The 16104-nt window shown below is 42.3% G+C and overlaps 1 protein-coding gene across 1 annotated transcript in view; it reads left to right on the forward strand.

Annotated features, from left to right (window-relative positions):
• Positions 1–16104, forward strand: part of ABCA1 (ATP binding cassette subfamily A member 1) — a 128367-nt gene that overhangs the window by 48945 nt on the left and 63318 nt on the right. Inside the window, exons 6-7 of the mRNA XM_044265222.1 lie at positions 4135–4256; positions 6307–6483. Coding sequence (XP_044121157.1) covers positions 4135–4256; positions 6307–6483 — 299 coding nt within the window. The remainder of the gene's footprint in view (positions 1–4134; positions 4257–6306; positions 6484–16104) is intronic.

Genomic DNA, 16104 nt, shown 5'->3' on the forward strand with positions numbered 1-16104 from the left:
GAATTTGGCTTCAGCCAATTCCCCCCTCCCTCCAAGCACTTACAGACAAGCCCCATCTTGGTCACTTGCCTGACCTGTCTTCCTCATTTCTTCTAGTCCTTTACTGACTGTTTCTTTATCTTGCTTATCAGACTTGAAAGTTCCCCAAGGGCAAGAACTGTGTCCTCACCTTCTCATTACACTTCACTTTGGTACATTGGTAAAGTTCAGTGAAAGAAACCCTTCTCAATAATCAAAAAATTATCACCATTTTTTGAGCATGTACCATGAGCCAGTTTTTCACTATTCATGCTTTACCGACGACGATCTCCAATCTTCCTATCTTGGGAAGGTGGTGATACTGTTATCCTTACCTCTTAGGTGAGAAAAGTTGGTCTCAGGAAGGCAAAATGCATTCTCAAAGCCACAGTCAGTAAATGGCAGAGTCTAGTGTCAAAGTTAGGTTTTCCTGGCCCCACATCCCTGATCTTTGTACCACTCCACTGTTTCTCAAACTCAGCTACAGTCACCTGGGAAGTTGTAAAATTCTAATACGTGGGTATCAGCTCCAGAGGTTCTCATTTGATGTCGGGGGCTATAGCCTGGGCATTGGAATTGTTGTAACACGAGCCAAGGTTGAGAAGCAGTGCACTGCCCCACATTGCCTTTCTTTGCCCATGCTGGCTGTAGCTGTTGGCAGTGGTATGTGAATCTAGGTCCAAGTGTGTGGTGCGCACGTAACCAGAACGTACTCCTTGGTAGCCAGGGATCTTTGGCCCGCCCTGCTGCTCCCCCACCCAGCGATCTCATCACCCTGTGCACATGCACTGCCAAGGGTTGTTGACTATTAGGTCGGCCTCTTGGTTCTTCTGTGTCACCCGGGGGTGTCACTGATAGGCGGTTTGAGTTTGATCACACCCAGCTGTTCTCATCCTCAGAGCCTGTTGACATAGCAGAAGAGTCTTATAAACACACCGAGTCTACTTGCTGGTCTCAAGAGTGTCATGACCTCGACCCACTGCAAGTGCAGGCTGGGTCGTCCTGCCACACTTCAGCAGTCCTACTGTGGAGCAAGGAGGCTGACCCGAAGTTCCCGAGCACAGTGTGCACGTTCGGCTCTGGCTTTTCACACTCAGGAGGAATTGGTGGTCCCCGTGGCTGAGGAGGGCCAACTCATGTGTGTATTCTGTTCTGTCTGGGGCTCAGAGATGTCTTTATTTCACCCCTTATTTTACAGAGCAAGGCACTGGAGGCACAGCTTGGGTGAAATGTCCTGGCGAATAAATGGATACAGATCCCAGCTCTACTGACTCCCATTGTGTTGTTTTTTCCCATTTGTTCCATAGTGGTCAGCGTCTGGCTTTTCATGCCGGGCTTCACTTGAAGCCACCAGATTTCCTACCTTCCTTCTTGAAAGCTATGACTGGGGTAAACACCTGGCTGTTACTTTGTGTCCCTGGGAATATAACAAAGGGATCCTGTTTACTCCTGGGTTGTAGCCTGGGGATTGTCCTGATATCTCTGGGCCCTTCTTGGTCCTACTCGACTGAAAGAAAATCTGATACTGCTGAGATACTTCTCGAATCTTCCTAGCCCTGATCTCACCTCCTGGTATTTATGATCTAGCCATCATTCTTTGTAATGACCAGTAATTCATTGCCAGGCTTTGATCTGGCACAGGGATACAAAGATAAAACACATATCCTGGGGGCAGCTGGCTGGCTCAGTCCATAGAGCAGGTGGCTCTTGATCTCGGGGCTGTGAGTTCAAGCCCTGTGTTGGTTCAAGCCCCATGTTGTTTGCTTAAAAACAAACCAACCAACCCACATACACATATTATGTCTCTCAGAGGCAGAGTTTAGTGGAGATAATATGGAAATTTAAAAAAACATTCCTTAAAGTGTGGTCCTCAGACTCTCTGGATTAGGAGTATAAGGAATGCTTATTAAAATGTAGTCTCTTTTTTTGGTACTTTTAAAAAAATTTAATTTTAGTTTTTCAGTGTTCCAAGATTCATTATTTATGCACCACACCCAGTGCTCCATGTAATACGTGCCCTCCTTAATACCCACCACCAGGCTCACCCCCCCCCACCCCCTTCCTTCCAAAACCCTCAGTTTGTTTCTCAGAGTCCACAGTCTGTCATGGTTCATCTCCCCCTCTGATTTTCCCCAATTCACTTTTCCTTTCCTTCTCCTAAGGACTCCCGACCCACTATTTTAGAGTCTCTGGGAATTGGGTCCAAGAAACAGCATTTTAGTATGCCCCCTAAGTGAATCTTAGGTGCCTTGAGGTTTGGCGGTGATAGGAGTGAGTGCTGCATTAAGGACATTATAGTGTCCTGTGTGATGGCCACCACCAGGCTGGTGTTCATGTGTAGGAGGACATCTTCTGAGGAGGGACACTAACTGGGCAAGGAATAGCTTCTTGAAGGTGTCGTGAGGAATACCAGGTGTTAGTATGTCAGGTGTAACCAGACAGTCATTTCTTTATAGGTGTGAATCATGCTTAACTTACCCTTTCTATAGCTCTAAATTGTTCAGGTTTGCTTGAGAACATGCCTGGATCTGACAGCAAAGATGAGAGTCTGGTTGGGCATTTGTGCCCTCCTTCTGCTTTATCTATGCACGTGACCCCCCCTTCACCCCCAGACTTAATTCCTGTCCTCTTTAAGCCTCATACTGTAGCCCCATTTCAGATCAACCCTCTATTTTGCTTCACTTAAATGATTGGGTTTGTAAGGTTTGCCCCCTAGAGGTCTGTTAGTGCCTGGGTCTGTGGGCTGCCGTTTGCAAATGAGCCTTGCCTAGTCACAAGGAAAGGGTGACTGGTTTTCTCTTTGTTGAAAGAAGTTGGGTTATTAAGAGGGTGGGGCAGAAGGAGAAGTCGACAGTCAAATGAAGTAGAGCAGGGAAAATGGTAGCATTTCAGAGTGAGGGGACTCCCACCTAACATCTGGTCAGAAACCTCTCATTTTGGAGAAGCTGAGGTTCAGAAAGAGGATATGAAATGACCAAATGACACCACCAGTCATAGACTCCAGCTCCGGGGACTAAAATTCTGGATTTCTGGCCCGTGCTCTTTCTGCTTCATTACACTGGAATGTACCTGGGGGGTTTATTTTTAAAGAGATTCTTTATGAAACCCTGCAGCCATCGAGTCATTTAGGTGGGTTGATTTTTAAATATATGCTTGTGTTTTCTTAAAATCTAGCAGACCTGGGCTTTGGAGCTTTGTATCATGTGTTCCACGGTTGAAATGAAAGTGAGATCACATCTGTGAGAGTGCTTTGATAAGCGTAACACTCTCCTCCAATGGTTCTCAAAGTGTGGGTCCCAGACCGGCATCATCTGCATCACCTGGGAGCTCCTTGCAAATGTGATTCTCTGGTCTCATCCCAGGCTGGCTGATTCAGAAACTCTGGGAGTGGAGGCAGATAATCTGTTTTAACAAGCCTTTAGATGATTCTGTTGTCCACTCAAGTTTGAGAACCACTGTTCTGCATCAAGAGGAAGATTAGCCTTCCGGGGTTTGTGGGTCCAAGGCTTTAAGTAGCTCCAGTGTTTAGCTGAGGTGGCATGTGGGAGACAGGAGTAGTAGGGTTAAGTTCACAAACCTCAGATGGGATGGGTGAGATCACTTAAAAGGTTTGGCTTTTAGGGCGCCTGGGTGGCTCAGTGGGTTAAAGCCTCTGCCTTAGGCTCAGATCATGATCTCAGGGTCCTGGGATCGAGCCCCCGCATCGGGCTCTCTGCTCAGCGAGGAGCCTGCTTCCGTTCCTCTCCCTCTGCCTGCCTCTCTGCCTACTTGTGATCTCTCTCTGTCAAATAAATAAATAAAATCTTATAAAAAAAAAAAAAGGTTTGGCTTTTTCCTCGAAAAGAAGGAAAGGCTGTGTAAGTATTCACACTGTTTGAGTCTAGGAGCACCCTCGGAGTTGGTTCTATTAATCTATAGAAAACACACTTTTTGTCTCTCCTGTAGGGCAAAGCTCCCTGAATGTCCTTTTTCTGTATGTTTCAGCCAGAAGCCTGTGGTTATCAACTGGTTTAAAATGAGACCGTCAATATTAAGATGTTTTCTCCAACTGCCTCATTGTCCTAACTTTTTTTTTTTTTAACTTATTAAATGAAAATAAAATACGTTTCTCGACAGGCTTGAAGCTTCAGGATTTCCTGGTGGACAATGAAACCTTCTCTGGATTCCTGACTTACAACCTTTCTCTGCCAAGGCCTACCGTGGACAAAATACAGGTGGCCAATGTCAGTCTTCACAAGGTAAGCTGCGATGTTCAGCTTCCTCCGTGGGGCTGATGGAAGTTGTATTGTTTAAGAGTGTCTGGAAAGAAATGAATCAGCCCCTGTTTTGGTTATGGTGCTGAAGGAGGTTATTAGCTCAAGTTCCGCTTACCCATTTTTACTTCTCTGTTCAGGCTGGCATTGCCAAAGCATTCAGAGAGTGGAATGTGCAACCTGGGATCGTGGACCAGCTGGTTGAAATACACTGATTTCCTGCCTGTCAACTGGCATTTGTTGATACCTTCCCCCTAGAAAGGGGGGAGGTGAATTTAAGTTAAGATGAATTAGGCATTTTTAAAAATTTTTCACAATTCTGAGACCATAACCAGAGTTGAGGGTTATTGAACAGAGCAGCTGTCTATAAAACCTAAGACAGGAGATTTTAAAAACTTCATGCTTCCTTTAAGGATGGATAAGAAAATTATATAAGGAGAAAAAAATGTTTTTCCCTTAATTTGTAAAGCCAGGAAGTAATATTGGTGTTTATATAGAATTTTAATCGTAGATTCTTAGAAATCTTCCTTTGGCAAATTAAATATCATAGAGCTCCTGTGCAGTGAGTAACAGACCCAGGTTGTATGGTTATTGATTTTCTGAGAAGCTTCCCAAGTTTATTCTTTGGCAGAAAGGGCCCTGCTTCTTTACCCTATCTCACATCTACACACTAGCTTATCTTTACAGTAAGCAGAAGTAGTAGAAATGTTTATGCCTGAAAATAAGATCCTTGCTTTACATGATGTAGAATTTTTAAAATTAGAAAAATGTGCTTACTGCTTTGCCCTTATGAAACTAGGAAAATATGCTTTGTATTTACCAGTTGTATGGTTGGGAGATGGGCCAAAGACAGCAGGCTTATGAAAACAGTTGCATTTAGCACAATTTCCATTTCTCCCTGCCAATTTTGTATCTGCCACATCAGATCAGTTTAAAATGAGGGGCATCCTAAGTGTGGAGGTTGTCCTCGCATGGTTTTAGGGTCTGTCTGTAGTCCACGCTCTCAGACCCAGATACCGAAGGTAGGCTAACAGCAAGGACTGCTTGGGGAAAGGAGTAAAACTGAAGGGCACTTGCATGTCTGGTAGTAGGTAAAAACTTCATGGAAACCCTGGCAGGCCCAACGCTCTGCAATGTTAGAAAGCTACACAGGCCTGGAGCGGCTTTGGTCCATCACTCACACTGGGTTGTACTGCAAGGAGGTCAAGCTATACTAATTTAAATTAACAGGGGGAGGTAATAATGGAGTAATGCAGAATCTGCATCATCCATTCATTCCACAGGTATTTACTGTCGATAATGTTTCAGTATTATGGACTCAACGTGAGCAAAAGCAAGCCCCTTTTACAGAATTTGCTGTTTCATGGGCAGGAAGGACCATGTATGAAGAGGTGCTGTCTGTTAGGCCCAGGAAAGCTAACTAAGTAGACAAAATATGGCCAAGGAGAGGCTCTCTAGGGGGTCTGGTATAATGAATGCATAAGAATGATTTACAGTTGGCCTTTAATGAGGCCTTTTCATGAGAGGCTTGGATTTCTCATACTCTGCGCAGGGGCAGATAAAAGGAAGAGTTCCAAATTCTAAAATTGCTTCAACATAGTTTTCTGCATCTGTGAAATATCTATCCTTGTAAGTAAATAGTATGAATGCTTTTTTGTCCCCATAATTCAGCCCAACCCCGGTTTAACATATCACAAGTTCCAAAATAATGAGAATGTTTTTCTCTAATAAAATAATTAAAATGGTTTCAGGAGTTTACACTTGCAATTCCTATTTCCTGAATCATGTGTCCCATTCTTTTGAGAAAGAGTTGGACTCAGGATTTCCCTTCATAAGGACAAGAGTGTGGGAGATGATGAGTCAAATACAACATTCAGATTTTCGGTTTCCTGTCAAATTGTGCCTTGATACATTCCAAAGGTCCGTAAAAAGATCTGATGCATTGCACTATTGTGACAGTGTCCATTCTTCAAAGCTGTATTGACCCTGCCTCCTGTCTTTGTAACCCGTTTTGCTTGTCTTTCTTTGCTTCCAGGTATTTTTGCAAGGCTACCAGTTACATCTGACCGATCTGTGCAGTGGATCAGAATTGGAGGAGGTGATTCAGCTTGGTGAACAAGAACTTTCCAAGCTTTGCAGCTTGCCAAGGGAGAAACTAGATGCAGCAGAGCAAGTGTTTCGTTCCAACATGGACATCCTGAAGCCCACCCTGGTGAGTAGGCCTGCCTCGTGGAGAAGCTTCAAACACTCGTGCTTTTGGAATGTGAACATTTTCCCTGGATAATATAACTTTGTTTTTTTTGTAGAAACATAGGGCTGGCTAGGAGTTTGAGAGGTGATTTAGCTCAGTGGTATCATGTTCTTTTAAACCTCTGGGACTTTTCCCAAAGGGTCAAAGTGGGAGAGTGAGTTGGGTATGGCTTTGAGTCTAAGCGTAAGGTCCTTTGTGACTATTTCAGAGAAGACCTGTTTTTTAAGTTTTTTTTTTTTTTTAATATTTAAATATTTAATTTTTTTAAATATTAAATTTTTAAATTTAGGGTTGAATATAGTTCCAGAATGGGTATATTTCTTTGGATTTTCTGAGAGCTCTAGTTGACATACCTCTCCAACAACAGCATTTAGCATTTGGTGTTCTGGTCTCCTTCTTATCAGATAGCACTCTGATTTGTCAGTAGGTTCTCTTAAAACCAGGGAAAGACCCTGGTTGTGTCTTTCCACAGAAGAAGGATGTGCCTGGAAAAAGACATTCCTCATTATAATAAAAAGAAATCAGAAACCTTTGGGACTTTGTGGAGCATGATTTCTTTCTAGAGAGATCCATTATCCCAGGTATATTAAGAATGTCCAGTTTTTGGATGCTGTGGCTGGATCATACCCTAGAAAGCGACGTTAGAAACATCTCCTGCCATTTATACAGTAGTGACCATCAAGAAGTTCTTGTATCCTTCTTGACTCTATGATGGTGCAGCTTCTGCCTGATATGAAGGTAATAGAACTCTGTGAGTTCTTGGGATTTTCTGTGGCAGGGTTGATGGTGAACTAATCAGTATAAAGCGTTTAGGCCTAGTGCCCAAGATTGTTTTTGTTTTATTCCAGAAGTAGCATTTTCTGTTTCAGTTAAAAAAAAAAAAAATACTGAGTTGCTTTGTTCAGTGGTCTGTGATTCTATTGGTTAATGTTTCTCTGGTATAATTTCAAATAAGATCTGTATTTCTGAATGGGGATAAGGTTTGCAGTTCCAGAAGACTGGTCCAAGTGGCTACCTGAGCTCATTGATGTAGACATATGCAGCCTGTTGGCACTTTTTGGGTTGTGTGACATAGAGGGCCAAAGGTTATTAGAAATGGTAGACCATTTCCTTGTACAGGTTTAGTTATTTTTGCTTTATTTCTCTATAAGACAAATGTTCATCCTTTCAGCCAGAATGATGCAAATTTTGGAAGTAGGGGTGCTTTTAAAAGACATAATAATTTATATTGGTGCCCACTCATTGTTTCATTTCTGTTTAATTAATAACCACTTACTGTGTACACAACCCAGAAAATCCCTCCACTCATATAATGTATGGATTGCACTCCAAGTAGAGTGACAGTGTAGCCTTCATGATCTGATGGTCAGCAGCTTAGGTTTCAGCCTGATGATCACTCCTCCTGGTTGGACGGGTTAGCATGACACTGTATGTGGAAATGCACCGTCAAAACTGTCAGCTACCTCGCAGCCTATCTTGTTGTGGTTACGCCTTGTAGATCATTTGGTTCACAACTGGGTATGAAGGCGGCTACCATATGCTTTTTGCACATTTCTTGGGCACAGAGAGCATCTCCGGTTCTCCTCCTGTCTATCTGCTGTGGCTGAGATCTCTCTCTCTGTAAAGTCAGAAAATGAGGCTCTTGAATTAGAACGTAGTGAGTGGTCAGAATTGTTCTGTGTAAGGTGATCTTTAAAGGATACCTTTGGGATGAAATGACTTCCAAACATTTTAAAACGTGACTTTTATTTATCGAGTTAAATGGGGCCTTAATTGGAGCACTGGGATCGATACTTGATTTACAGTAAACAGCCTGTTACTCCTGCTGCTTGGTTGACATTTCAACATTTTCGATGTTAGATGAATGTGATATGCGACATTGTTGGCAATGGGCAGTTAATGACACTGAGAAACACACAAGAGCCGCAACCAGATGGATGGTGCAGAGTCGTGGGGAGAGAAACTGGGGTGTCAGTGTGTGTTTCTGTCCTAGAAGTGGATTTTCAATAAAGACATGTTTTGAAATATTTCTCTTTCTCTCTCTCTCTTTTTTTTTGGTTAGCGTGGTTGTTTTTCTGTTTTCCAGCCAAGTGTATTCTCTTTCTCCTGTGCTGCCTCTGTCTCCTGCTGACCTCTGGACGACAGTGTTTTGACAATTTGGGGGGAAGTGTGGCAGAGGGGAAGGGCCATGGGCTTGGGGTCAGCTGTGTCTGGGTTCAAACATTGCATCAGCAGTTTTACCAGCTGTGTGACCTTAGATAACTTGAGTGTGAGTGAGCCTCAGTTTCTTTTTCTTTTACATACAGATTATACACTTTATCCTTTGTCATTATTGGTCATGCATATGAAGAGCATGACAAGGGGACTGACATATGTTAGGTGTTCAATAAACAGAAGTTAGTCATCAATAGAAATATTTTCATGCTGAAAGCAATTGCTGGCCAGATAGAAATTTTCGTCTGTGTTAGGACTTAGTTGTGCCAAGCAAAGTAGTCCTGAAGAATATTTCAGTGAAAAATTCTATTCTTTTTTTTTTATTAACATACGATATATTATTTGCCCCAGGGGTACAGGTCTGTGAGTCATCAGGCTTACACATTTCATAGCACTTACCATAGCACATACCCTCCCCAATGTGAAAAATGTTATTCTTTGTCTAGATGTTGTCAAGGCTGCTTACCCTTTGGATTCTTGTTTATGTGTACACCTCAATTATTTATACCTTGCATGAAAATTAATACCGGATGTCAGAATGTTACTGCATCCTTAAAGTTCTCTGGGATTAATAGTGATTTCCATTAGTCATTCTCCTTTTAATTTAAAAACATATTCATTTATTGAACTATGTTAAATTCATTATGTGTCAGGTATGTTCTGGGAGCTGAACTCAACTGAGATCCTCACAAGGATGGCTTCTGAGGAGTATAAGGATAGGTCAATATATGAAATATTATCTCCAGATCAAATGCATTTGTGAAGGGAGACTTAACGTTCATAGTACTTGTACTGTTGACTTCACAGCCTCTAGGAGGGGATCGTGGCTATTAACAGGGATCGTGGCTATTAACAGTGACTCTTTTGCCTCACTGCTCAGCAAGGTGGATTTGGCGGTTAGTTGGTTGGGGCAGGTGAACTTTCCTTTGCTTTCCTTGCATGTCCTTCTTGAAGCAGCGCCTACATTTCCCAGACAGTGGAGTCAACTTCATGCGGAGACCTCTCTCTGCTGTCCTCCAGTAACCTCCAATCTGTTTTGGACTGCGAGAATGAGCCATGACAGGGGACTAGCAAATTCTGGCCGGAGGGATTTGTTTGCTTCTCTCATCAAGGTCCTTGCTCATAGTGTTGGTTTCTTATTGTTGCTGTAACAAATAACCATACACTTAGCAGCTTAGAATAACATGAATTTATTATTTCATAATCTTGTAGGCAAGAAGTCTGGGGCACAGTGTGTGGTTCCCTTGGGTCTACTCCTTAGAGTGTCAAGAGACTGAAACCAGAAGCTTTATAGCACTGTATTCCTTTTTAGAGGCTCTGAGGATACATCTGCATCTGAGCTCATTCAGGTTGTTAGCTGAATTCAGTTTCTTGCAGTTGTACGACTGGTCTCCCTGTTTCCTACCTGGACGTCAACTAGAGGCTGGTCTTTGCTCCCAGAGGCTGCCAGCATTTCTTCTCATGATTTTCATGTGGATTCTCTCCAGCCACGCTGGGTCAAGACTCTCTCATGCTTTAAGTTTTTCTCTTTTCCTTCTGCCATATCTCTCTGCTTCTAGCCAGAGGAAGTCTTCTGCCTTTATGGGCTCACGTGATTAGATTGGACTCATCTAGATAATCTAGGATCATCTCCCTATTTGAAAGCCTACACATTTAATGATATCTATAAAGTACATTTTACCATGTGATTTAACATACTTAGGTGCCAGGGACTAGGACCTGGACTGCTTTGGGGAGGGCACTCATCCTGCCACTAATGTCTTTTACTGAAAGGTGTATTTCATTATGGCTTTGAAATGTTTCCTCAGTGCTCTTGGCTTTTTATTAGTCCCTCTTTAGCTCTGTACATTTTCTTGGCCATATTCTGGGAGTGACTCCAACACATAATAAACATTACCCACTAGGTTTTTTTTTTTTTTTTTAAAGATTTTATTTATGTATTTGACAGAGAGAGATCACAAGTAGGCAGAGGCAGGGAGGGAGAGAGGGGGAAGCAGGCTTCCCGATGAGCAGGGAGCCCAGTGTGGGGCTTGATCCCAGGACCCTGAGATCATGACCTCAGCTGAAGGCAGACCCTTAACCATCTGAGCCACCCAGGTGCTCCCCACCCCCACTAGAGTTTTTAATGCGCAAACCGAAGGCAGCAGTGACTTTGGGAAGTAGAACGTCTCTGAACAAGACATGAGATGTTCACCAACAAAGGAAGATTTACTGTGGTTCTGCTTTGTACCAGGTCCTGTTCTAAGGCACCAGAGCTTCAGCCCTAATCAGGGCAGACAAATGTTCATGGAGTTTTCATTCTACTGGGCACTGGGAACCAACTTTCAGGCTTTGATTGGGAATTTGAGGAATTCTTCACAGGTGCTGGGTCTGTAGACTGAGGGCTGTCTTTCCATCCCAGTTTCCCTGATGAGCCCTCTGCAGCTCCCTGACACCAATCTTTGCCAGCATGGGACAGTGGAAGGCTGGAAAGAGCGTGGGGTTAGCTAAGCTTGGGTTCTTGTCTTGGCTCACCATTGTCATAGTGATGTAAAAATGGTGTCTGATCCCTGAGATGGGGCAAACGGTGTCTGATTCTTGAGTTAGGAAGGACAGGCGTATGAACTTATCTTCATTTTAGTAACAATTTGGGGACTGCACAATCATGTGGTTAGATTGCCTTGACCTCTCGGATACCTTTACCCTAAAAGGGAAAGTTCAGTTTCTGTGGAACAAAGCGCTCCCTTCACATGTCTTCTGGTGCATGCAGCATATTCTTGCAAAGGCAGAACTCAGTTCACGGGACAAAGGAAGTAAAGTGGGTGGTGCCCTGAGGTCCCCAGAAGAACAGTAATCTCACAGCTGGGCTCTGTGTAGATTGAAGGAACAGACAGAGAAGGATGAAACAAAGTCATTACTGTCTTGTAAGCTCTTTGTTTAGCATCTTCTTGATCCTTAGACAAAGACTTAGAACACAGAGGGGCATGGCTCATTCATTTTGGGGGCTACATACTTCAGCTTATCCCATGCAGTCCTTAAGCATCTGTGTGAATTTTTTGCAGGAGAAAGTTGTTGCTTTTCTCCTTCTGCATAAAATTCATACACTTGTGATAAGTATTAGATTTTGTTTGGTGTTGTTTGGTTGTACTGTCCATCTGTTCACAGCATATGCTTTCATCCAGCAGTCCATTGCAATCCTTATCATTTGGTAAATGGTAGAATGACACACCTCATAGATTTACTCTTAAGCCTGTGTGTTTAGGGGCACTCGAGTGGCTCAGCTGATTAAGCATCTTCCTTTGGCTCAAGTCATGGTCTTGGGGTCCTGGGATGAAACCCTGTGTTGGGCTCCCTGATCTGTGGTGAGTCTTCTTCTCCCTCTCCCTCTGTAGCTCCCCCAGCTTGTACTCTCTCATTCTCTCTCTGTCAAATAAATAAATAAAAAATATTAACTGTTTCCTTAATTCCTATAGGAAAAAGGGAGCACACAACTGGAGATAAATGGGTGAATTAAACATTATTAATAGGACTTACTCTACTCCATATGTGTAGACATTTCTGCCTCAGACTATTTCTTCCTTGAAAAGTGCTGCTATTTCTGAAATTAAGGTTTAGGTTTGATTTTGGTCCTGAATTATGTGGTAATAGATGTATTAAACTGTGTTTAGAAATAGCAAATTCCTTCTCTCTCTCTCTGCCTGCCTCTCTGCCTGCTTGTGATCTCTCTCTGTCAAATAAATAATAAAAAATCTTTTAAAAAAATAGATATGCATCCACATTATTTAGTAGTAGGGTCCCTGAAAAACTTGGATGGAAATAAGATTTTTGTAAATTGAAAGGAGTTTTCAATTACATTTAATTTCGTAGGTGTTCTGTCTTCTATTTCCATTTGGCTGTAGCTTTTCAATGCATTGGTAATTTCTCCCAGTATTTATTTTATATAGTGATTATATATAAACAAGCACTTAAATTAATTCATTCAACAAATATTAAGCTCTAATCTGTGCCATGCACTGGGGTAGGGGGGCTGTGGTGAGCAAGGTACAGCTTTCTTTGTTTCCCTGCTGGTGGGCAGTGGATGGGACAGATCAGGAACGGAGCAGATGCATCCTCTGCTGGGTGTTATGTAGGCCTAACCCACACTAACCCAGTTTTTGAGGATCAGGAAAGAAGCATCTGTTAAGCTGGGACCTAAAAAATAGAGTTCAATCAAGTAAAGAGCAGGGAGAAGAATGTTCCAGAACCTGGCTTGTGTATGGGGTCTAGAGTGGAGAGAGAAATGAAGGTGGTGATAAGGGGAAACGCAGAGTTCTGAGTGGAGCAGATATAACTATGGGGAGTTTGCTGATAGAAGGAATGGTGAGGCAGGGTGCTGCGGAGGTGACCACAGGTTAGAGGCCAACTTTCAGGATCTGTGTTAGGCTGTTGGGCCTCATCTATTAGAGCAAGTGAACCCACTGAAAGGCTCCAGAGGGTGAGTGACTTGATGAGGTGAATTTGAATGACCTTTGAATCAGGACTCACACAAGTCCATTTCCTGCTCTCCTGAAGTGCTTCTCTTTTGCTTTTGGTTTTTCTTCCATGCACATTTACTGGGCACCAGATTATTCTATGCCAGGAGCTATGTTGGATGCTGGGTTGAGATGAAACATCAGCTCAGAAATTAAAGTCAAATTGACTTGGCTAGGTTACTGCCCTTTAAATTTTCAATCTTTTACAATTTAGCTAAGCTACTAGGATAGAAAGACTATAATGAAATCGTGTGTTAGACCCAAGAAAGATGGGGCACGATGGCCTTTGTCATTCTAGGGACAGTGTTCCAGAATGTCATGCTTTTAGGCAGTGTTGCCATGTTGTGATTGACACACTGCAGAAGTGGGTGGGTGCCTTTTGGGTAATAGAATATGCTTTTGTCTATTCTTCCTGTAATGATATTACAATATTTAGTTATGCTCTAAAAATATCAAATGATACATGAATTCTGGTTAGCTTAACACAGGTCATGTAGTCCCTCACTAAAGGTTTTATCTTCACTCTCTTTCCCTGTTTCTTCATATGAGAAAATCACTTGCCTCCTATGGTCAATGCGGACCATGTGAGTTCATAGCCAAGGGAATGTTTTTGTTTAGGAAAAATAATAGTAGGGATTCCAAACTACAGATTGTTTACTGGAACTCTTCCAAAATATTAGTTGGCAAGCTTTGCCTGCCTTTGTCAAGTATTAGCAGGAGGCCACAGTTCATAGTAGGTGCAAGCACGTGGTTCTCAGACCTCATTTTTGTGACCCAGTTTCAGGGCATGTTTCCTGGGGTCAGTTTTATTCAAGGAGCTTAGACATCTTTCAGATCAGATATGTAGTCAAGCCAGCTTACACTCTTGACCTTTCTTCCACTCCTGCCTGCTCTGTTTCCTTTCCTCCTCTCTCCCTCTTCTAGTCTTTCATTTAATTAGAAAGTATGAACTAGTGAAAACTTCAAAAAGGCACAGAGAACACCCTTGTACACAACATCATCTGTTGTCCACCTTGCTTGCTTCTGATTCTTTTCAACAATAAAACATTACAGGCATTGTTGATGCCCCCTCTTTTCCTCAGAGACAGACACTCCCCTGGAGTTGCTTGCTTTTCTGCTTTCTATCATGTAGATGTATTTGCATTCTGTAATAACAGCATACCCTGTTGGTTTGTAGGTGTTCACATCGTGTAAAAGTGTATATTGATCTGCAGCTTGTCTTTTTCACTCCACATTATCCTGTTGAGATTAATCAGTATTGATACCTGAGGCATCTGATTCATTTTAACTGCTACCTGGTATTTCCTTTGTATACCAAAATTTTAAAAAATCTGTTCTTCCAAAAAAATAAAAATCTGTTCTTCCAGTCTCTGGCTTATTTTTTCCACAATGCTTATGGTGTCTTTTGGTGCAGTTTCTACTTTTAAAAGTTGAAGTCATTTTTTTCCACTTTGGTTTGGACTTTTATGTTTTAAGAAGGCCTTTCCTACACCGAGTTCATAAAGACATCTTCTCTTATATATTTGCAACTTTCATCTTTTACTTTTAGCTTTATAATCTGCCAAGAACTTAATTTTGTATAGTGGTGTGAGATGGAAAACTTTCTAATTTTTCTGACATGAACAACTAGTCCCAGCGACAGTAATTAAGTAGCCTGTCTTTCCCCCATGAATTTATAATATTTAGTTTGCAGATTCTCATCAGTCTTTCTCTGTATTTTATAACATCCAAGCACAGAAAAGTAAAATGAAGTCCTGAACAAAATATCTGGATATGCTGAGCTCTTAAACAATGCTGCATATGAATTTTTTTTTAAAACCCTGTCTTGTCAACCCACACCAGTGTGTAATTCCAACACATCTTTGAAAATGGGAATTTATTTGTATTGACAATAGGTTGTGAATACTTCTGTTCATGAATACTGCACATTTAATCTCAAACAACAATTAGTGTAAAAAGGGATTCTAATAATGACATTGATTGTTCTGCCTATTACTTATGGATGGCTTTAGCCAATGTTTCTCTTAGAGACCAAAACCTAAATTAGAAGTAAACCAGAGGGGCACCTGGGTGGCTCAGTGGGTTAAAGCCTCTGCCTTCAGCTCGGGTCATGATCCCAGAGTCCCACTCTCTGAGTCTGGACTCTCTGCTCAGCAGGGAGCCTGCTTCCCCTTCCTCTCTCTCTGCCTGCCTCTCTGCCTACTTGTGATCTCTCTCTCTGTCAAATAAATAAATAAAATCTTAAAAAAATAAAAAAGAAGTAAACTAGAGCTCAGACTATTGACAACCATATGATGCGGTATTGCATTTGTGTCTGAATATGTAAAGGTCTGATATCCATGGTAAATGTAATGAAGTCTTCATATTTATGTGTGTGGTCATAGGTGGTGTTCATGGGCTAAACAGTCATGCTTTGCTGAATTCAGCTTTGCTGAATTGTGTGGCTTTTAAAACAAGAATAAGAAGCCTGCCTCAAAGGGTAAGACATTTAAGTTGAAAACCCCCGAGGGAAAATTAGTACCTATGAAAGTTTAAATTCATTCAGATGAGGAAGGACATCATCTAAGAACAACATGAACTGCTGATTGATTGTACCCTTCAGGGGATGGGATGCTAATGGTGACAACAGGCCAGTGGCATAGCTGTGGTTTCAGAGACTTCGCCTTTGGCGCTCAGTGGCGGAGAACTCTGTTGGTGTGCTTTTCTAGCCTCATGCATTTTGTACCATCTCCAGTCCCAGTTGGGGCTGGGTGAATGGCTTGGCCTCTTTCAGTGCTTCACCATCCAAAGCAGACAGCGTTGTGCTGACCAGACATGGAATACACAAATGACCACCTTCATGAAAAGCAGACTGTGAAAAAGGCATGAACATCGTCCA

This window comes from Neovison vison, chromosome 9 (assembly GCF_020171115.1).
Source record: "Neovison vison isolate M4711 chromosome 9, ASM_NN_V1, whole genome shotgun sequence".
Taxonomy (NCBI): domain Eukaryota; kingdom Metazoa; phylum Chordata; class Mammalia; order Carnivora; family Mustelidae; genus Neogale; species Neogale vison.